The 23,477-nt window shown below is 39.6% G+C and overlaps 1 protein-coding gene across 3 annotated transcripts in view; it reads right to left on the bottom strand.

The window, feature by feature from the left end:
* Positions 1-391: 391 nt before the first annotated feature.
* The window catches only part of LOC116584934 (cytosolic beta-glucosidase), a 116,438-nt gene continuing 93,352 nt past the window's right edge, over positions 392-23,477 (bottom strand). For 2 of the 3 annotated variants that reach the window (XM_032333986.1, XM_032333987.1), the window contains one exon: positions 392-1,177. In XM_032333986.1, the coding sequence (XP_032189877.1) occupies positions 963-1,177 (215 nt within the window). In that variant the 3' untranslated portion in view covers positions 392-962. The remainder of the gene's footprint in view (positions 1,178-23,477) is intronic. The other variant, XR_004283387.1, reaches the window with a different exon arrangement.

The raw sequence follows: 23,477 nt of genomic DNA, 5'->3' as shown, positions 1-23,477 counted from the left end.
GAAACTCTACATCTACTACTGACCCCAACTGAGGAAGCTCAATAAAATATTCAACTCCAATCCAACCCCATATACATCTCAGATATGTGCAGACATCTCATACTCATGTAGGTCTTTCAAGTTATGCATGTATCCTGGGAGTCATCAATGTTGTTATAGATCTTAAACTTTAAAAAAATACTCAAAAGTAGAGACCATGCCCTACTTATTATTTTGCCTTTCATTTGGTGTCACTCTGGAGTAGGAATCCTGTTTTTGCTAAACATCCACTCAAATACTTTTTCTTTCATTCGGAATCTAATTTGTTTTATTAATATATTATTTTTCAAAAATAATTCATCAGGCAAGAGAAAGATATACTTGCTCATGCATAGAGAAAATATGTGCCAAATACATCAACAAATCCATTTTATTAAACGTGCCATCAATTAATCCCTTTGTTGAATAGAATGCATAACTATATAATGTGACTAACATTTAGTTTTGATTTTTTATACTAGATTAAACAGTAGAAGAATTTTGGACCACATGAAAATGGATCTGCAAAACAAAGCTGACATAACCAGAAAAGCTAGGCTCATAAATAAGTATTCTTATATGTGATCTTGCTATTAGAGCTGCAAATCATGAACACACTATATTTATGAATTTTGCATTATTTTTTTCTAGAAAAATTCTAAGGATTTAAATTGAAGTTTTCAAGTCTATCTGATTTCTTAATATAAAAATCAATTTCAGTGGTTTTTTTATTCTGGTTTTTTTTTTTTTAAAGCCTCATTGATCCAAATGCAAATAGAGTATAGGCTATCATTAAATACATCCCCAGGCATTCCATACTCAGACTTCATAATCATGGATCAGCTGGTAGGAGATGATTACAAAGGCAATTTGAGATTGTCTAAAAGATCACCAAAGCGGATTTCTTTTCCAAAACCAGAGTCCTCTTCTCCAGGAGATGTGGGTCAGCCATCTTTTATGGATGCTCCCTCTAGTCCATTGTTTTGGATGATCTTGGCATACTCCTTGGCAGATGTGTAAGGCACTCGAGGTCTAGCAGGATCCTCAAAATCAACATGGAAGAGACCAAACCGGCTGCTATACCCTTGGATCCACTCAAAATTATCCAGAAGAGACCATACACAATATATTTTGCAATTGACTTTATCAAGCTGGATAGCTAATTAAAAAAAAATGAGAGAAAAGGAAAGAAAAAAAGGAGAAAAATTATATCTTTGGGAAGTTTTTCTTGAACATACAAAATTGCTGACAACTAGATCTTTCTCTTGCAGAGGATCACAGGAAAAAAAAAAAAAAAAACCTCTCAATTCTCTTTTCCAATTTTCTCTTTTCACCAAGTAGGGGTTCCATTCAAGAAGTTAAATTACATATCATTCTAATTGTTTGGTTATTCATTCATTTTGATGAATATTTTATTCATCCATTCATTTACTCAATAAATGTCTTTTTCAATATCTACTACTTTTCATACACAAAGAAACACAAACACACACAGAGTTTCTCCCTGGTACCTAGAATTATATTCATTAAAGACACTGCTCAGCTCTCACTCTTCACAGATGACGTGATATGCTGTGTGGAAAACACAAAAGGCTCCACCCCAAAATTGCCGGATCTCATACAAGAATTCAGCAATGTGGCAGGATATAAAATCAAAGCACAGAAATCAGTTGCATTACATACACTAATAATGAATGAAACAGAAGAAAGAAAAACTAAGGTATCTATCCCAATTACAATTGCAGCAAAAACCATAAGATACTAGGAATAAACCTCACCAAAGAGGAAAAGGATTTGTACTCTGAAAATTATAGAACACTCGTGAAAAAAATTGAGGAAGACACAAAGAGATAGAAAAACACTCCATATTCATGGATTGGGAAAACAAATATTGTGAAAACGCTATGTTACCTAGAGCAATCAATATATTCAAAGCAATCCCTCTCAAAATACCATCAACTTTTTTCACAGGTCTAGAACAATTAATCCTAAAATTTGTAAGAAAAGATCCCAAATAGCCAGAGGAATGTTGAAAAAGAAAGCCAAAGTTGGTGGCATCACAGTTCTGGACTTCAAGCTATATTACAAAGCTGTAATCATCAAGACAGTATGGTACCAGCACAAAAACAGACACATAGATCCATGGAACAGACTAGAGAACCTAGAAATGGACACTCAACTCTATAGTCAACTAATCTTTGACAACACAGGAAAGAATATCCAATGGGGAAAAAAACAGCCTCTCTAACAAATGGTGTTGGGGAAATTGGATAGCCACATGCAGAAGAATGAAACTGGACCAATTTTTGAACCATACAAAAAAAGACGTTCAAAATAGATGAAAGACCTAAATGTGAGACAGGAATCCATCAAAATCCTCGGGGAGAACATAGACAGCCACCTCTGTGACCTCAGCTGCAGCACCTTCTTGCTAAACAGGTCTCCAAGCGAGACAAAAGGCAAGGGAGACAAAAGCAAAAATGAAGTTTTGGGACTTCATCTAGATAAAAAGTTTTTGCACATCAAAGGAAATAGTCCACAAAACCAAAAGACAACCTACAGAAACGGAGAAGTTATTTACAAATAAATGTCTTATCAGGCTAGTATCCAAGATCTACAAAGAATTTATCAAACTCCACACTCAAAAAAACAAATAATCCCGTCAAGAAATGGGCAGAAAACATGAAAAGATATTTCTCCAAAGAAGTCATACAAATGGCCAACAGAAGCATAGAAAAATGTTCAACATCACTAGGCATCAGGGAAATACAAATCAAAACTACAAAACTACAAAACTACTACACTACACCAGTCAAAATGACTAAAATTAACAAGACAGGAAACAACAAATGCTGACCAGGATGCAGAGAAAGGGGAACCCTTTTACACTGCTGGTGGGAATGCAAGCCTGTGCAGCCACTCTGGAAAACAGTATGGAGGTTCCTCGAAAAGTGAAAAACAGACTTTCCCTATGACCTGGCAATTGCACTACTGGGTATTTACCCCAAAGATACAGATGTAGTGAAAAGAAGGGGCACATGTACCCCAATATTCATAGTTGCAATGTCCACAATAGCCTAACTATGGAAAGAGCCCAGATGTCCACCAACAGATGAATGGATAAAAAAAAAAACATGGTATATACACATACACACACTCACACACACACACAATGGAATATTACACAGCCACCAAAAAAATGCAATCTTACCATTTAATGACATGGATGGAACTGTGGATACCCTAAATCTCATCCAGAAACTCCTATAGTAAGATGTCAAAATATGGAGAATTTTCTAAGTGGCTTTACACTGATTTCTATCATGGTAGGAAATTTAACTCATTTTTTAGTATTTTAAGCATTTTACTAATATTACTTTTGCATTAATATTTATTAATTAGTATTTTCATTTAATATTTCAAGTTGGTGGGGGGAGGAAAGAAAAACCTCTGGGGTCGCATGAATTGTTGCATTGAACATTTCTTTTAAAACCAGAATAAGTAAACTCTATATATGGGATGCACTAAAATCTATTTCCCAGTACAGAAATTAAATAAAAAGACAAGTTTCCCTTATAAGATAGACATACTCCTAAATAAATTGGGTGAAAATGAGCCTTCGTATGATATACTAAATTTTAACAGTATTAGGGGTCGCTCTCAACCACAATGACTCCTCTAGCATTAGCAAAGCAAGATCCACTCTACCTTTTTCTTTGTACATCTGTACTTTTGGAATCTCTTAGAGGAACTATATCCATAAACCATGACACATGTGTACATTCTGAATAATTTTGGAATTTATTTATTTATTTATTTAACTACTGATACTCCATAGACAAAAGTTTCCTGAGCAGTTAATTGGTGCCTAATCCCTCTACCTTTGTGCATGGAGGCATGCAAAATGCTGTACTTAGAGAGTGCCTTATGAATGGCCTCAAGGCAGGAATTCAGCCAAACTAGATTGGCTCTTTTTAAATAAAGTATGATTGGAAAATGAAACATATAATATTCGAGCACATCAAGCTTTGTAGGAATTAAACCATGTATAGATACTCCTTCTTCTACTGGTCCACATTTCCATTTGTGTCTCCTCCCCTCTCTGTCAACTACAATTACAAAATACCAATTCTTTTTTTTTTTTTTTTTTTAGATTTTACTTATTTATTTGACAGACAGAGATCACAAGTAGGCAGAGAGGCAGGCAGAGAGAGAGGAGGAAGCAGACTCCCTGCTGAGCAGAGAGGCTTATGTGGGGCTTGATCCCAGGACCCTGAGATCATGACCTGAGCCAAAGGCAGAGACTTAACCCACTGAGCCACCCAGGTGCCCCGCAAAATACCAATTCTTAAAAATAATTTTATAACTAACTTAAGTTTGACATGGCATATACCTCAGAATTAAAATAACCAAAACCAAGTACCAGGTCAGAAAACAACTATCTCCTTTGACTGCCTTAGAATTCAGTGTAGAGACATGGGAGAATCTTGCATAGCTTTTTTCTCATTTGCAGAACTACTGCCCAACACAAAAGCCTGCCAGGTAGAAAGCCAGACAGCTTCTGCAAACATGCACAGTACCACGGAACACGCACAAAGGATTGATTCATATGCTCAACCAGGGGATAAAAATGATGCCTAGCCTGCTTGCAAGGGAACAAAAGGGAGACGCTGACAAGTTCATTGTTAACTGCCAGGAGTTCAGCGGCAGGTACTAAACTGCCCCAGTGACACTGTGGGTGTCTCTGCGTTTTCATTGCAGGAACATTCAAATAGAGAATTACGTGGTTAGGGCTGAGGAGCTGGCCGGCTGGAATCCTTCTTGTTGTGCTACCACAGGGAAAAATGACAAAACCATGCTAGAGCCTACATGCCTCTCCTCTTCCAATCTCCTCAAGAACAGAAAGAGACCATCATCACATTTCTTGTCAATGTGATTTACGAGGTCCCACATCTGAGAAGGGAAAAATAACTTCTGCGTGTTCACTTTCTATCTTGAACCAGAGTAGCAGGCGAAGTATACACAGACTGGCAGGGACTATGGGTGGGTACAAACACACTGGGATAAAAATTACAAACATACAGAGCCAGAGTTTGGTTTGGGACACAAAGGCCAGTGGGAAAAGCCTTGAAGTCAGCATGTTGCATAAAAGATGCAAGGCAAAAATGTCTAAGACTTGCTAATATAGTAAAGTCTGTTCTAATTAGAAGAACCCTGTGCCAGAGTTGTTCTACACACACACACACACACACACACACACACACAATGCCCAGTTTTAGCCAAACTGAGAAGGTTGAGGGAATAGCCTTTCATCAGACCACCCTCATTTCTGGCAAAACTACAAGGTCATGGGGGTCCCCAAACCATCTTCAGTTTCAATAATTCACTAGAAGAACTCGCAAACCTCTCTGAAACCCACTATACTCACAGTTGTGGCTTATTATGGCGAAGGTTACAAGTTTACATCAGCCAAAGGAAGAGATGCTAGGTCAGAGATGGTGGGGGTGGGGAGGGGCACTCCAAACATGAAGCTTCCATCATCGCCTCGCCAAGGAGTCCTGGGATGGACATGTGGCAATATGCACAAAGCACTGCCAAGCAGAGAAGTTTACCTGAGCTTCAGTGTCCAGAGTTTTTATGGTGACTTCCTTACACTGGCATGATGGATTACTTGGTTGTCCATGTGGATGAACTTAGACTCCAAGCCAAGTGATACCATGTTACCTCAAACCCCACCTTCAATCATATTGTTGGTCTTTCTGATGTTAATAGCCCCCACCCTTAACAAGAACATTCCTTCAGGTATGACATAGATTTTCCCCCCAAAAGCTGAGGACAAAGACCAAGTTGTTATTTGGACAAAACCCAATTCTTTACTACACACACATGTACACATACACAGAGATATACACCTATTTTAGAAGCTCATTATTTCATAATGCTGAGCAGAATCTTCTCATATATTGCTTTATGAAGTGCCATGTTTTGCCAGTGTTTGTCACATTACAAAAGGCTAAAAATTGGGCACTTGGCTTCACTGGGATTTATTTCCCAACAATTTATAAACAGAGATAGCCTTTGCTTTCAGAATTACCTAGGACTGTATAAGACATACATGACTATGGCAAAATAGTTCAACTATCAAACAAATGACTCATCTACAGACTTAAGCTGCTGTGGTGAGAACCAGTGGAAAGGTTCCAAACAGTGTTCTAGGCAGCAGTCCCACAGTAGAAAAATGACGGAGAGAAAACCCCAGGAAGGAGTGAGAAGAAAAAATAGAAGCACCTAGATTTCTATGTTCTGGTAATGGCAGATGACATTATTTGAGCAAGCTCTCGTAATGAAAACAAGTAAGCATGATGCATAGAATTTTAAAAGCAGACCTTCAAAACAATGAAAAGCTGACAATTTCATAGGGAATTACTAGGCCAAAGCAAAATGAAGAAATGAAGATTGCTAGGCATGGCAGCTACTTTCACTTCATGGAGTTTTCCCGCCTTAGGAAATCCAAATCTTTTCCTGTTTCCCAGGATGTGAGGCTAAGTGTCAAAGCCCAGAGATACATAACAGGAAATCTGGGACCCCACACAGATAAAACTAAGATCTCCAAAGACTAATCCCTCAGGGGAAGGGTGAGCCAGAAGAAAAGAAGTCACTGAAAGTCTCAAGCCATCTGAGGGTTCAGAAAATGTAAAGTCCAGAAGTCGGACAGAGGTGGTCTGGGGTCACCCTGGTGCCTGGAAGACGCACATTTAAATACTTTCTGAAAGGAAATACCCATATTCTAAACCTTCAACCATTAGCACAAATATTTTTAAGTATAATCATCAGCTCATTATCCAATATAACCAGAAAGACATGGGAAAACAATGACAACTGGAAAACCAACAAAATGAACAGACAACAGAAACAGGGGTACCTGGGTGGCTCAGTCAGTTAAGAGTCTGACTTCAGCTCAGGTCATGATCTCACTGAGATCATGAATGAGCCTGATCAGGCTCCGCACTGAGTGGGAAGTCTACTTCTCCTTCTTCCTCTCCCTTTGCCTCTCCCACTATCCCACTCTTTCACTCTCTCTCTCTCTCTTTCTCTCAAAATAAATAAATAAATAAATAAATAAATAAATAAAATCTTTAAAAAATGAAACAAAACAAAAATAACCAGAAAGGCATGGAAAAACAATGACAATTAGAAAACCAGCAAACTCAACAGACAACAGAAACAGACCCACAAAGAAATCAGTTATTAGAACTGTCAGACAGACTATAAAATATCCATGTCACTATGTTTATATTGTAGAGATAAACTTGAAATATCTTCAAGGTTCAGGAACCCATAAAAAATGATGTGGCAAATTTGAGTAAGGAAACTAACACTTGGGTTTGAATCTGAGATGCAGAGGGGGCCTCCAGTTTCTCATGAGTACAATGTAGACACTAATATCTACTCCTAGAGCTGCTATAAAGATTAAATGAGATAGCATGGACCCCAGCACAATACCTCACTATGTCCTTTTCTTCTCTGGCCAGTCCTTAGGAGAATACAGAACCCAAAGTAAAAATATATTTTGATGTGCCCTCTCTCCACCAATCCAGATACTTTGATGAAATCAAAACTGGGTTTAAATGAGTATCTGGGATAATGTAAAAGGGGAAGAGGTGTCAGAAGGACAAACTTAAGTCTAAGAAAGTGTAAGGACAGAGGGAGAGGCATAGATCGACTGTATAAATCTGAGAACAGGGCTCCTTACATTAGTTAAGAAACTCCTTTCTTTCTCCAGGGTGACATCCCAAGGTCACTGCCTGGCTTCCTGCTTTCCTGCATCCCAGGAAGCAGTTCAGAGACCCCTGCAACTCTGAATTTCAGGTTTCCAAGCTCTTAAAATTTTAAGATGTTAGTTGAACAGCTACATGCCCTACTTTGGGCAGCAAATCTGATCCTAGATATGGAAAACACTAAGAGCTGAGTCTGAGTCAAAATCCTTAAGTAGTATGTGGCTAAGTCAATATCATAACAAGTCCAAAAGGCAGACGCAAAACAAGCTCAGATTCAAAGTCTCTGACATAGAATGGGAACAGATCAAAGACAAAGACAGAAGTTGCAGAGCAGTCTTGAGGAGTGTCTGCAAAGGGTCATGAAGTGTTTTCTATTTACATTAACTTACTGCTGAATATGTAGCACACAGAAGAACTGGGCTGATGAAAAAATATGGAGTCAAAGCAATCATCAGTATAATTACTAATCCAGCAGGGCATTGTTTCTCAATGTTGACTCTGACCACCTGAACCACTTGGAATTACCTAGGGCATAGCTAAAAAAAAAATGTGTTAACCCCACAACAGACCTACTAAAATCAGATCTCTTGGGTAGTGTTATGAGCTAATTATAGCTCATATAGCCCCAATAAATACAGCTAATTATAGCCCCAACATCCATATTGTTGAAGCCCCAGCCCCTAGTACCTCAGCATATGACCTTATGTGGACATAAAGATTTTAAAGAGGTGATTAAGTTAAATTGGAGGGGGAGACAAACCATGAGAGACAGTGGACTCTGAGAAACAAACTAAGGGTTTTGGAGGGGAGAAGGTGGGAGATGGGGTGAGCCTGGTGGCAGGTGTTAAGGAGGGCACATACTGCATGGTACACTGGGTGTGGTGCATAAACAATGAATATTGGAACGCTGGAAAAATATAAATAAATAAATAGGTGATTATGTTAAAATGAAGTTGTTAGGGTGGGCCCTAATCCAATGGGACTGGTGTCCTTCTAGGAAGAGAGAAGTCACTAGAGGTATGTATGAACAGAGAAAGACCAATGAGGACACAGTGAGAAACTGGTTATCTGAAAGCCAAAAAGAGAAAGCTCAGGAGAAATCAAAATCAAACTTGCTGACACCTCAATCCTACACTTCCAGCTTCTAGAGACCTGCAAGAAAATAAATCACTGTTATTTAAGCCACTTGGTTGGTGGCATTTTCTTATGGCAGCTCTGAGCAAACTAGGTTGAGATCTGAGAATTTCTGTTTTAATAAACAACCTGAGTGATTGTTACATTTTCTCAAACAGTCCAGTTTGAGACTACTAAGCCTAGAATAAGCTCTAATAGTCCACTACAATTTTTTGAACAGAGGTATCCCTCTCAAGGTTATAAATGTAGATGACTCCCTCAGCCCCTCAACACTCATAGCCGGAGATGCCCTATGCCAAAAGACACCACAGTGTGCAGGCCAGGCCACCCTACCTTTCAGAAATAGGAGACCACTGAGAGATCAAGGTGGGAATCCTGCAAGTTCAAGAGTGCCAAATGCCTGTCATCACCACTTAATCAAAGCCTCACCTTAGTCAAGTGGATCATGAGACACCTTCCCAATTCACCATGTGTAACTGGTTGACTGGTGTCTCCCCGTGAAGATCTATCCATACAAAACCCGTGAATGTGAACTTACTTGGAAAAAGGGACTTTGTAAATGTAGCTAAAAATGATCTCGAGATGAGAGGGGTGCCTGGCTGCCTCAGTCAGAAAAGCATGCAACTCTTGATCTCCAGGTTATGAGTTGGAGCCCCACATTGAATGTGGAGATTAGTTAAATAAATAAAACTTTAAAAAAAGAGAAAAGGATCTCATGATGAGATCATCCTAGATAATGTTGAGTCCAAAATGCAATGACCAATGTCCTTAGAAGAGAAGAGAAGGGGAGAAGACACACAGGGAAGAAGGTAATGTGAAGAAACAGGCAGAGATTAGAGTGATAAGTCTGGAAACCAAAGAATGCCAAGACAGCCACTGGAAGTTGGTGGACAAGCGTGGCACAGATTCTCTCTCAGAGCCTCCAGAAGGAACCAGTCCTACTGGCACCTTAATTTTAGATTTCTGGCCTCCAGGACTGTGAGAGAATAAATGTTGTTTTAAGGCACGTTTATAGTAATTTGTTACAGCAGCACCAGATCATGTACCATACTCTTTGTAGAGTAGTTGCCAACGGGGCTCCAAGTCCCAAACCACCCACCTGATCTTGCTGAGAGCTTGTGAGAACCTTTTCTCAAGGCCAAAGAGAGAGAAGTCCTTCCCAGGACACAGTTTGAAGCAGATTTTCTGGCAATTGCCCCCACCAACCTTGCAAATGTGTTTCTCTGAGCTTGGATGAATTGCACAGAGCCCCATAACTGGAGGACAGCTTTAGCAGGATAAGAGTGCCTGCAAGGGAACTGGCTCACTGTCTTTCCCTTTCTTCGGAAAAATAAATAAATAAATAAAATAAGGTAGAACAACACCAGGAAGTTCTAAACATAGAAAATGCACACTAAGCCCCCCACCCTAACTCCAGGTGAGTATCAATAGCTAGACAGCATCTGTGAAAAGGCCCAAATAATCCCAACACAGGAGGTCCCACCTGCACATAGGAACTCCTAGTAACAAAACCTATGACTCTCTGAAAAAAGAACCTGAAAACCAAAAGCTAAGTTTTAAATATTTTATAGGAAAATGCCAATTAACCAGAAATACACTGTAAGGATTTCTTAATTATCTGTATTGTTCCTGTTACTTACATTAGATTTGGGAGAAAAAAAGGCCACAAATAGCAAGCAGTTGAAAGGTATTAAAAAATATATTTTTATTTAGCTATAAAACTGATCTGAGGATAGGTATACACTCAGTGTCACCTTCTATAATGTCTCCATCAGTATTACTTTCACAGTTACCTCTGTGAAATAGATAAGTTCTTATGAAACCCAAAGTTCTGAGCAAGTGAAACTCTCTTCTAGGGATGCCTGGTGGCTCAGTCGGTTAGGCATCTGCCTTCAGCTCAGGTCATGATTCCAGGGTCCTGGGACTGGAATCGAGCCCTAAGTCTGGCCCCCTGCTCAGTAGGAGCCTGCTTCTCCCTCTGCCCCTCCTCCACTCAGTCTCTCTCAAATAAAATTTAAAAAAAAAAAAAAAAGAAAAAGAAAAAAATGAAACTCTCTTCTACCAGAAAACCTTCCTTCCTTCTCCTTTTCCTTCTTCCTTCCTCCCCTTCTTACTTTCCTTCCAGGACTTTCCCCTTCTTGTAAAATGGGGCTAACAAAATCTTTTTATGAGGATTATAGTATTAAATAAATTAATACATATAAACCTGTGAATAATACTAAGTTTATAGTAAACACTCAACACATTCTACTTGTTGGTATGGTATGGTTGTTTCTTCTCTCTGGAAGGGCAATGACTGAAATCTGTTTTATCTCTGCCTCCCATCTGGCTTCAAACAGCTTTCAGAGGGTGTAGAGTCAGCAAAAAATGTTCAGTGCTGAGAACCAGAGAAATCAGGGCATCAAGGGAAAGAGCAGCATCTGGGCCAGGGTTTGTGCTCTGTGGGAAAGGGTCAGTTGTGGGTCACAAAAAATAAATCACTAAAGACAAGGACCTTGGGGGAGGGGGGCAGACCACCGGGAACACCGGATGCTGCAGAAGCCTCCTGGCCTCAGTGTGCTGGGAGGTGGGGACCACATCGCTCAGTGTTTCCAGGATCCTACAACAGCCACCCCACACTTATTAAATAAATATATATTGTGCTAGCAATTGGGAATATAATGGAGAGCAAAATAAACAACCCCTCTTTTTATAGAGCTTAACAGCACATGTGGAAGACATATCTTAATCCAATTACCACCCCGTGAGCCTTTAATTACAATCTGTGAAGAGTATTATGGAAGGAAAGACATGGGAACTGTGAGAAAGAACAACGTATCAGCTCACATTTATTGAGCATTTAGGTACTGATTCCAGCATTTTGTGTACGCTGAACTCATTTCCTCTTTACCATAAACCTATGAGATAGATACTATTATTGTCCCCATTTTACAGATAAGGGAATTGATGCATGGAGATGTGAGGTAAGATTTACAAGATTCATACAGCAAGTAAGGGAAAGAGTTGGGGTCGGAATCCAAGAGAGATAACCAGAGGCTGCATGCTGAGCCACAATACTCCATTGAGTCCTGACCCCTGTAGTGGGAAGATCTAGCTCAGTCAACAAGGGTGGGAGAAGAAGGGGAATGGAGCCATCTCCTGGAGCAAACTAGAGCTGAGAGCTCAGCATTCATTGGGGTTATCTACTGCCATCAGCCAGGGTTCTCTCATAACTGTAAATGACAGAAACTGACCTTGCCTGATGAAGCATAGAAGGGTCAAGTTGGAAAAGCAGACTCAAACAAAGCTTTCAGGACCAGCCAAAAACACAACACAGAACTGGTGGAAGGAAGAAACTTCCTTAACAGCTACTGACGCAATGGGCACTAAGTCCTGCAGCGTACTGCTGCCAAGAACTAACTTCCTGCAAGCAGACCAGCCAGAAGCTTCTGCACCAGAAGCTGCACCTTATAACCAGTCATTCTCAAAAGGGGGATACCCATGCTGCTTTGCTCACCAGCACGATAGGTTCTGCCTGCCTCAAGCTGTTCACTTTCATATTATCTTCTCAGGTGGATAAGTCTGATGGGCAGAGACTAGATCACGTGTGTGCCCTGCCCTGACAAAACCTGGAGAATATCGTTCTTTACCTGGGCCAGACAAAGCTCTCAGATGTAGCCAGGGTGTTCAACAGGTGCTAGGCAACCAGAAAACATGACAAGTGTCCACTTCACTAGATGAACAAGGACAAGAGAAACCCAAGAAAAATGAACCACGTATGTGCAAGATCAGACATGGGAAACTTCACAACATATTTAAGGAACTCCCGGAAGGTGGTTCAATGGATCATAGAGACTTATCAAGAATTCATAGAAATAGAGAATAGAACAGTGGTTACCAAGGGCTGGGGAGAGATTACTCAAAGGGCACAAACTTTCAGTTATAAGATGAATAATTTGGGGGATCTAATGTACTAAGTGGTATTTATAGTTAGTTTGACAATTATACTATATTATGGACTTGAAAGTTGCTAAGAGAGTAGATTTTAAATCGTCTCACCACAAAAAAATAAACAGCTATGTGAGGTGACGGAGTGTGTTAGCTAATGTTACAAGGGGAATCATTTCACAATATATAAATGTATCAAATCAACACACTGTTTACCTTAAACTTATACCATATTATATTTTAATTATATCTCAAAAAAGCTGAAGGGGAAAAAAAATAATGGAGAGAGAGGAGAGAGAGCCATAAGGCAGGGGACATGTAGTTCCTTATAAAGATTTCAAGGATTTTGATCTTTATCCCAACCACATTAAAAGTCATTGAGGGAGTTTAAGCAAGGAAGTGACTTTAGCTAATTTGCATTTTTAGAAGACTGTGACCTCTGTGGAGAATAAATTTGAGTGTAGCAAGAATGGAATCCAAGAGAGTATTTAAGAGTGATTGCAGTAAAGCATGAGGGAGATGATGGGAGCTTGGTCTGAGGTGGTGTGAGTGAAGACAAGAGAGAATTAGATGGATTAAATAGATATTCAGATAAAATCAACTGGATTGAACAATTCACTGGAGCTCAGTGGGGAAGGAGATAAGGTAGCAAAGATAACACGATTTAAAGGATATCATTATCAGTCTCTGAGTTCAGGTATACTGGGCATAGACAAGTTTTGGAGGAAAGGCAGAGAAGATAATGAATCAAGCTTTGGTTGTGATGACTTTAGGGTTTTTTGGGGGGGGGGGTGTTTGTTTTTTTTTTTTTAATCTCCAAATGAAAAATTGAAAAAAGTCAGAGTAAAGTCTGAAATGGAAATGTGAATTTTGGAGTCATCAAGTAAAAGAGGTAATTGAAATCGTGGTTGTCAAACACAATTTGGAGACTAAGAAAACAAGACATTGGCACAAGCCTTGTGGTAGTCAAATATTTAAAAATAAGCTGGAAAGGGAAATTGAGCAGGAGGACCAGAAATATTCTATATCCTTGACCTGATACAACCATAGATGATACTTTCTGTAGACATAATTTGACCAAAATCGCACAGCTGAAGAGGGAGAATTTGGAAATGAACACTAAGGCAGTCTGACTCCAAAGTCCACAATCCTTCTATCAGAATGGAATGGAAAGATTGTAAACCAAGACTGTAGGTGACATGCAAGGCTCAAAACCACAATGGGAACATAATCAGACCATGGAGAGCATAAACTGGATAAGCACCTATAACATCAATACCCTAACAGCAAAAATCTAGTACTTACAGTGTAGGGAAATTTCTCAAGTCCTCTCCACCCCTTTCAAAATCCCCTTCTATTACTACAGGAATGATTCAGGATCAAAACCAAAAAACTTCTAACTGGTATAAGGTGATATCTCAACCCCCAAACTACTAGAACTCATACAGCAATTCAGCAACGTGGCAGGATACAAAGTCAATATACAGAAATCAGTGGCTTTCTTATACACTAACAATGTAAACACAGAAAGGGCAATTAGAGAATCGATTCCATTAACTATAGCACCAAGAACCATAAGATACCTGGGAATAAACCTAACCAAAGAGGTAAAGGATCTGTACTTGAGGAACTACAGAACACTCATGAAAGAAATTGAAGAAGACGCAAAAAGATGGAAGACCATTCCATGCTCTTGGATCGGAAGAATAAACATTGTTAAAATGTCTATACTGCCTAGAGCAATATATACTTCTAATGCCATTCTGATCAAAATTCCACCGGTATTCTTCAAAGAGCTGGAGCAATGGCCAAAATTAACAAAACAGGAAACAACATGTGTTGGAGAGGATGTGGAGAAAGGGGAACCCTCTTACACTGTTGGTGGGAATGCAAGTTGGTGCAGCCTCTTTGGAGAACAGTGTGGAGATTCCTCAAGAAATTAAAAATAGAACTTCCCTATGAGCCTGCAATTGCACTCCTGGGTATTTACCCCAAAGATATAGACGTAGTGAAAAGAAGGGTCATCTGTACTCCAATGTTTATAGCAGCAATGGCCACGGTGGCCAAACTGGAAAGAACCAAGATGCCCTTCAACAGATGAATGGATAAGGAAGATGTGGTCCATATACACTATGGAGTATTATGCCTCCATCAGAAAGGACGAATACCCAACTTTTATAGCAACATGTAAGGGATTGGAAGAGATTATGCTGAGTGAAATAAGTCAAGCAGAGAGAGTCAATTATCATATGGTTTCACTTACTTGTGGAGCATAACAAAAAGCATGGAGGACATGGGTAGTTAGAGAGAAGGGGGTTGGGGCAAATTGGAAGGGGAGGTGAATCATGAGAGACTATGGACTCTGAAAAACAATCTGAGGGTTTTGAAGGGGCAGGGGGGTGGGAGGTTGGGGTACCAGGTGGTGGGTATTATAGAGGGCATGGATTGCATGGAGCACTGGGTGTGGTGAAAAAATAATGAACACTGTTTTTCTGAAAATAAATAAATTAATTTAATTTTTTAAAAACAAAACAAAACAAAACAAAAAAAAACTTGTCCCCAGTAAGAAGCAGTAGCACTCAATTTAGAGGACAGTAATTGACCCAGGTTTTGCTGGGGGACCAGGTTATGAAGCTATGACCTACATAGGTAGGGGTCTCTCTTTCATGCACTCCTGAAGTTAGAGTGATTAGGATAGCATGGATTCTTTCCCTTTGGAACACACTTTGCCAAGGCATGTACTTTGTTGTCAATCTCTCTTTATCCTATTTGACAACAGGCCCAGAGCTTCTTGACTTACTTAGGCCCAGGACAGAAGCAGGTGGTGGTGGGGAGGGTTGCACCCTCTCCTGTTATCTGCTGCTCTGGTCCTATTTCCTAGGGTATGATATAGTGGTGTTGGTTTTTATCCTATTAGAAGGATAAATTCAGAGATCCTAAGATTATTCTAAAAAAAATTGTGGGTTTTTAGCCTGTTTTAACTCTGGGCTTTAGACTAACCTATCTCTAAGACCTGGGGAAAAAATAAAATAAAATAAAAAACTATGGGGCACCTGGGTGGCTCAGTGGGTTAAAGCCTCTGCCTTCAGCTCAGGTCATGATCCCAGAGTTCTGGGATCGAGCCCCTCATCAGACTCTCTGCTCAGCGGGGAGCCTGCTTCCCCCTCTCTCTGTCTCTGTCTGCCTCTCTGCCCACTTGTGATCTGTCTGTCAAATAAATAAATTAAAAAAAAAAAAAACCTATGCCACATGATTCAGCCTCACTCACTAAACTTCTGAAGAGAATGAAGGGCCATGACCCAAGTTAGGCCATGGGTCCTCTTGTCAAATATCATATGGTAACTCCAAAATTTATACCTCCAGCTCTTGCATCTCCCTTACCTGCAAGATCTCTATATAACTGACTAACTGACTTCCCCCCTTCATTCAAAATGACATTTAAACTTTAACATACATATTTGTACATTAATGTTCAAATCATCATTATTCACAATAGCCAAAAGATGGAAATAACCCAAACCTCCATCACTAGATGAATGGTTAAACAAAATGTGCTATACACCTACAATAGAATATTATTCGGTATTAAAAAAAGAATAAAGTTTGATACATTCTACAATGTGGATGACCCTTGTGAAATAAACTAAAGTGAAATAAACTAAACATGGAAGACACATATTGTATGATCCCATTTATATGAGGTACGTACAATGTCACATTCACAGGGACAAAGGAGAATAGTTGTTTCCAGGGATGGAGGGAAGGAAGCAATGGGGATTTATTGTTTAATGGACCCAGTTTTAGTTTGGGAAAGATGAAAAAGTTCTAGAGATGGATGCAGGTGATGGTTACACAACACGAATGTACTTAGTGCCTCTCACCTATACACCTGAAAATAGTTAAAATGGTATATTTTATTTTTATGAGTTTTAATTTTGAAATTTTAAAACTGATTTTAAATCAATTTAAATAAATACACAATTTAATACGTATAAAATAGAAGTCTTGATTTTTAACTCATTCCTCAAAACTATGCCCTCCCCCCTTCCCAACCAGATTTTCTTTTCTTTCTTTCTTTCTTTTTTTTTTTTTTTTTAACATATGAAGTATTTTTAGCCCCAGGGGTACAGGTCTGTGAATTTCCAGGTTTACACCTCACAGCACTCATCATAGCACATACCTTCCCCAATGTCCATAACTCAACCACCCTTTCCCTACTCCCTTCCCCCAGCAACCCTGTTTGTTTTGTGAGATTAAGAGTCTCGTGGTTTGTCTCCCCGCCAATCCCATCTTGTTTCATTTATTCCTTTGCTACCCCCCAAATCTCCCATGTTGCCTCTCAACTTCCTCATATCAGGGAGATCATATGATAATTGCCTTTCTCTGATTGACTTATTTCGCTAAGCATAATACCCTCTAGTTCCATCCACATCATCGCAAATGGCAAGATTTCATTTCTTCTGATGGCTGCATAGTATTCCATTGTGTGTGTGTGTGTGTGTGTGTGTGTGTGTGTGTCCATTCATCTGTTGATGAACATCTAGGTTTTTCCCATAGTTTGGCTATTGTAGACATTGCTGCTATACACATTCAGGTGCACGTGCCCTTTGGACCCCTACGTTTGTATCCTTAGGGTAAATACCCAGTAGTACAATTACTGCCAACCCAGATTTTCTAATCCTAGCAAATGGCACCATCTATCTAATTCTTGACACCAGGCACCTAGACGTCACCCTTGATTCTCCCTTTGCTGTATGCTGTCCAACTGCCAATCTGTAACTGGCTCTGCCTCCATCCACCTCTCTATCCCTCTACACTGCCACAGTAGCTTCCTTACCAGTCACCTGCCACAACTCCTACATACAATGTAGCCAGAAAGTGTAAATTTTTGAAAAACCAATTTAACTGATGTCCTTCCCTGCTTAACTCCTCCACTCAATGGTTTCCTATCTTACTTAGTGCAAAATTTGACATCTTTATATGATCTTTAAGGCTCTTTATGATCTGGCCTTGCCTGGCTCCCTTCTGCCTTCTCGTTGCTGTCTTCTACCTCCACTGTCCAGACACACTGGGCTTCTTTCTCCTCTTGAAACTTGCTGAGCTCTTTTCCATTCCATGATCTTTACCCTTACTTTCATTCTGCTTGGATCACTCCTCTAGGTCCTCACTTTATGGCTCTTTATTGCCAATAGGTCTTAATTTAAATTCCTCTCCATAAGCTATCTTGTCTGATGCCCCAACTTAAAGTTTTATTCCCAACCAACCCATTGTCTCTTATATCATCCTGTACTATTTTCTCTGTGTCCCTTATCATTAAGTGAAAATGTCTTATTCATGTATTTACTTATTTTTTATTGTTTGTCTTACCCAGAAGACTGAAAATCCCATGAGAAAGGGACATCTGTCTATTGCTTTCAATATGCCCAATCCTGAGAACAGTACTTAGCACATATTAGATGCTAAATAAACACTTGTTGAAGGAATGAAGGGGGGGACAATATATGGAAGGAAGAGAGGAAAGAAGGAAGGAATGAATGAACAAATGAACAAATGAAGGGGGAAAGGAGTCATCTTAATAGGATCTTAATAAGACTCTGGTCTCACTATTATCATCTGAATATTTGAATCATAACATCTTTAGGTTGAACAACCAATATTCAGTGGGTATTGATTCCAAATCCACACCCAAAATCTGAATCTCTGTTACTACACTGTTTCTATCGAGCCTCGGCTTCTAGTCCCAAACTGTTGATTCCAAGTCTCCATCCACTCAGACCTGAGATTCGTCATCACTTTCCATTATCCTCTTACTCTCTGACATTCCCCAAAAGCTTCACCACTATCTTACCTGCTGCTACCATACTTCACCTCTAATTCCTAATATTCCTCAAAGAACTCTTTATTTGGCCCTTAGCTGCGTGTCTGGCATAGTCCCCTAGAGTGTTTTCCCTTCTTGAGAACTCTGGAGCTCTCAACCTTCTTAAGCAATATCACTCCACTCTCCTGGACATAGTAGGAGCTTGAATGATGGCCCTTGGTCCCAGAAATCCCCTAGGGTACCAGAGTGGAGCCCTAGGAGAAAACATCTCCCACCTCATGACCTTATCTGTAGGCCTGAGGCATGTGCATTAGAATAACATCATTTTTCTTTTAGTCCATAACAATATCGATCTATTAGGGCACCTGGGTGACTCAGTGGGTTAAAGCCTCTGCCTTCGGCTCCGGTCTTGATCCCAGGGTCCTGGGATGGAGCCCTACATTGGGCTCTCTGCTCAGCAGGGAACCTGCTTCCTCCTCTCTCTCTCTCTCTCTCTCTCTCTCTGTGCCTGCCTCTCTGCCTACTTGTGATCTCTATCTGTCAAATAAATAAATAAAATCTTAAAAAAAAAGAATATTGATCTATTTGTATATAGAAATAGTCCGTTTCTAATAACTATAGCCACCTAAGAATAGCCCTCAAAGAAAGTGACTGGTGCTCCAAATAGAATTATCAGAGTTCTGGTTTTCCATACACAGGTGAAAGGCTAAGTTCTAGGTTCTATGGTTTTAAAAGTGGAAAAATAAGCATTATGGCTGATTAAAAGTAGTATAACTGCCTGTGAGGACACAAATAAATAAATCATGTGTACTTTTGTTCTGAAACTGATTTAGGGCTTTATAACTATAATTTTTAAACCAAATCTTGAACATATAGACTAATATTAACACTTCCTTCTTAGTTCTTTCTTTAATTCCTCCCTTACAGCCACAAAATATTTTATTAAGCATCTACTAAATGCAAGTTATTGTTTTAGGCAGAGTCATTCTTATAGAGGAAAGGAAATTCTGATGTAGACCTTACCCTCAAGGTCAAGTAGTCAAGTAGAAGAGAAAAGCCCCCACATATTTTCTCTGATTTGCACACTTACTCAACACCCTTAACTTCCCTGTTGTAACATCAATAAGACATGAAACTAACTATTTGTTCATTTTCTGTCTTCTACTCCAGACTCTAACCTCCATGAGGGCATTAAGCTCATGGATCTTATCCTGGTGAAGGGTAGGTATTTAATAGAATAGTGTTTAAAGGTATGAATGCTACAAATGAATATAGAATACTGAATATAATGTCACCAGTATAAGAACAGAGAAAGGGTAGCTCTCAAGAAGGTGAGATTATTTTCTTGGTCACAGTAACAAAACTCAGCTCTAAATTCATCTTATCCAAATAAGAAGAAAGTTCTTCTTCCACTCTGATCAAATCACTGCTCATTTTGTACTCTAGAATATTTTTGTGTCATCACAAGGACCATCTCTTGTCAGTTCCTGGGATTCTTATACATATATAATAAATGTTGAATAAATTATATTAAATACCCCTCAAAAAAGCCATCTTCAGAGGAGTCAATGCCACCTTTTGCTAATGACAAAACAAGAGGAAGCAAGCCTTACCATTATCCTCACCACAGTAACACCACAAAAATACTTCAAGTGTTTGCATACAGTGGCGACTAAAACGGCCTAAAGTCAGGAGATACAGGAAAGTAAGTAATAGAGAAGAAGGAACAATGGCATCTCTTTAAAACGCTACTGTGTAACTGTTCATATTGCTGGCACCAAGTTCAAGCCCAGGTGGGTACACCTCACCCAGACTGCCTGTCCTGGCCTATTGTACAAGTCTCGCTAGTCTGCTTTTTAAGGACAAGGAAGGACACTGCTTGGTGATGTGGCCACAAGCTGTTCAGGGAAGAGACTTTGCTCAGCACATTTCAGCTACTGAGCAAGGCTGGGCTCATTTCAGAGACCCACATAAAATAAATAATCATGCAAAAGCAGATTCGTTCTGATAGGGCTCTGACAGCTGCTCTGAGAGGTGGATCCTTGCAAGCCCATCTTTCAACAATGAACTGACCCAAAGATCCAGGAAAGCTCCAGACAGGACCATATGGCCTGGAATAAAAACATATTTCAAACTCTGTTTATTATGCATATCTTTCAAAGGTTCACTACTCTGTGATGAAACATTGCACCTGCAAAGCTTTAATAAGCTTCCCAAGCAAGTACAATTATAAAATCGCAGGCACCTGAAGAATTTGTCTTCTCTTACACTTAGCTATGCACTGCCCACCAATGACTGGTCTCATTCTTTTTAATTATATAGGTTTGCAGTATTTTGTAAGCTGCGATCAATACTTATTCAGAAAATAAAACTCTTTATAGACCTCAGCATGAGGGCCATGAAATATCTCTCCTCCTAAATTTTAGGGACTCCAACATTATTGCATAAAGAACCTTCCAATATGCCCGAAAGGAATAGCAGCAGCTCAATCATGCAGCCCTGCAAAGACAGGAGAGCATTTGACGTGAATTTAGGCTGGGCTTCATTCATCAGCAGTGGCAGAGGTAGAAGGGAGCATGAACAGTTTCCCTTCATAAGTGAGGACTGTGACTCTACATCCGGTCCAAATATTTGAGATGCACAGTTTGTTCATTATTCACTCAACAAATATTCACTAAGCAGCAATTATGTAGACTCTGTATAGACTCCCCAAGCTAGGTGTGGTGAATCAGCAACAAAGAACACATAATTTCTGTCTTCGGGAGTTGATGGTCTCATTGGGAAGACAGACTCAAAACAAACTAATTTGGAAATACAAAAAGACATTAAAGGAACAAAAAAATGGGGTCACTTAACTCTCCTGGGAACTTCAGGTACAGCTTTCCGGGGAAATAGGCATTTGAGTCAAAACTTGAAAGGTAATAATTCACTAGCTAGTTAAGTAAGAGAAAGTATGAGCCATATCAGTGTGGGAACTCTACCCACACATCAATTTTAATGACCTGTCCCAAGGCTAGAAGCACTGTGGTACCTTTTGGGGCCATGAGTTCTGTTTCTATCCTTGCCTCTAATCCTCTTAAGCATTAACAAGACATGTGTCTCTGAGATTATTCATATGATCCAATGATGGGTTAAGAACCGAAGTTCTTTACAGATCTATTGGCACTAGAATCCTTCTAAGGTTCTCTCCGAACTAAGAATCTACATGAAATTTGGACCTTTTTTATTTCTCTACCCTGAAACAGTGCACAGTGATATATCTTGGGATTTAGAAGTAGATTTTACACAAGATAGCTTAGCCTGAGCATTATGCAGTGTGAGGGAGTGGCTGAGTCTTATGCCAAGATCTTCTTATTCCCCTTGAACCTATAGTCTTGCATCAAAAGAGACTTTGGATCGTATTACAGGATTACATCAGACTCCGCCTTCAGGAATACAGGACCAATAATGATAGATGAAATAAAGACTTTGACTGCGAAATTACATGTATACCTAGAGACAGATTAAAAAATGTAACTGCTGCTTCCTAGAGGTGCTGATGATGCCATCAGTAATATGCAAGAAGATGAGTTTTTTGTTTGTTTGTTTTTGACCACAGGTCGTTATTTGACAGCTGCATAGAGATAATAAAAGAGAGAAACAGAAAAGAGACAGTGAGGGAGGGGAGGGGGAATAAAGGAAAGAGGAAGCAAAGAGGGAAAGAGGAGTTCGGAAGAAGTCAGGGGGAGAGGGTAAGGGAGGGAGGAAGGCAGAGAAACATTCACTTACTATAACAACAGTGTCCCTAAACTGTTTTTATCTCCAGGCTCTCAACAATGAATCATAGTATGTAGCCAGGGCATTATCTCTCAAGGCTTTTTAGATTCAAGGAGAACAACAGAGGAGTACAAAGATGGCACCTGATACTGCCAGGCGCACAGAAAAAGGGACAGCTATGATATATTGCTAAACACCATGTTGTTCACAGCAACCCTGCAAGACTGATGTTATTATGTCCATTATATGGATAAAGAAAATAAAGTTCAAAGTTAAGTGTGTTCAAGGTGAGCAAGAGAACAGTCGACAGAGAAAGGATGAAGACCCAGCAATCTGCCTCCAAAGTCCATGCTCTTTCCAAGATCCTATTTTGCCCTCTTCCTAAGTCATCTTCCTGAAACCCCTGCACAGGAGGTAGAGATTAGCCATTTTTGTCCCTGTCCTACCTATGCTTTGAAAGACTGTTGATCACAGCCATGTAGGTGGCCATAGCCCATGAAGTGCCAAAGGAATTCTGAACAGGTATCCTGACACTGAGCATGTCACTGACAGGTGCAGGTCCAATGAGTTGTCTCTTTTTATTTGACCTCACTGTCTGTCGTATATCAGTTAGTCTTTTCTGGTTTGAGAATTAAAAAGACAAAAATATTCCTAACAGGTGTCAGCAGAAAGGGAGAGAGAGTAGAGAACTGGAAAGTTGTGTTTTTCTATGAACTACAGACAGAAAAAAAACCATCATTCAAAGAGAGAATGGAGTCAACAGATTTTTTGGTTTTCCTCTGGCTTATGGTAGAACTCTATGTTCCTTGAACTCCATTATTTTTCTTGATAAATATTGACTTTATTAGAATTTTTTTATTTTTTATTTTTTTTATTTTAAATTATTTTATTTATTTATTTGACAGAGAGAAATCACAAGTAGTCGGAGAGGCAGGCAGAGAGAGAGAGAGGGAAGCAGGCTCCCTGCTGAGCAGAGAGCCCGATGTGGGGCTCGATCCCAGGACCCTGGGATCATGACCTGAGCCGAAGGCAGCAGCTTAACCCAC

This window comes from Mustela erminea, chromosome 2 (genome assembly GCF_009829155.1).
Source record: "Mustela erminea isolate mMusErm1 chromosome 2, mMusErm1.Pri, whole genome shotgun sequence".
Lineage (NCBI taxonomy): Eukaryota > Metazoa > Chordata > Mammalia > Carnivora > Mustelidae > Mustela > Mustela erminea.
This window is presented reverse-complemented; position numbering and strand designations above follow the sequence as displayed.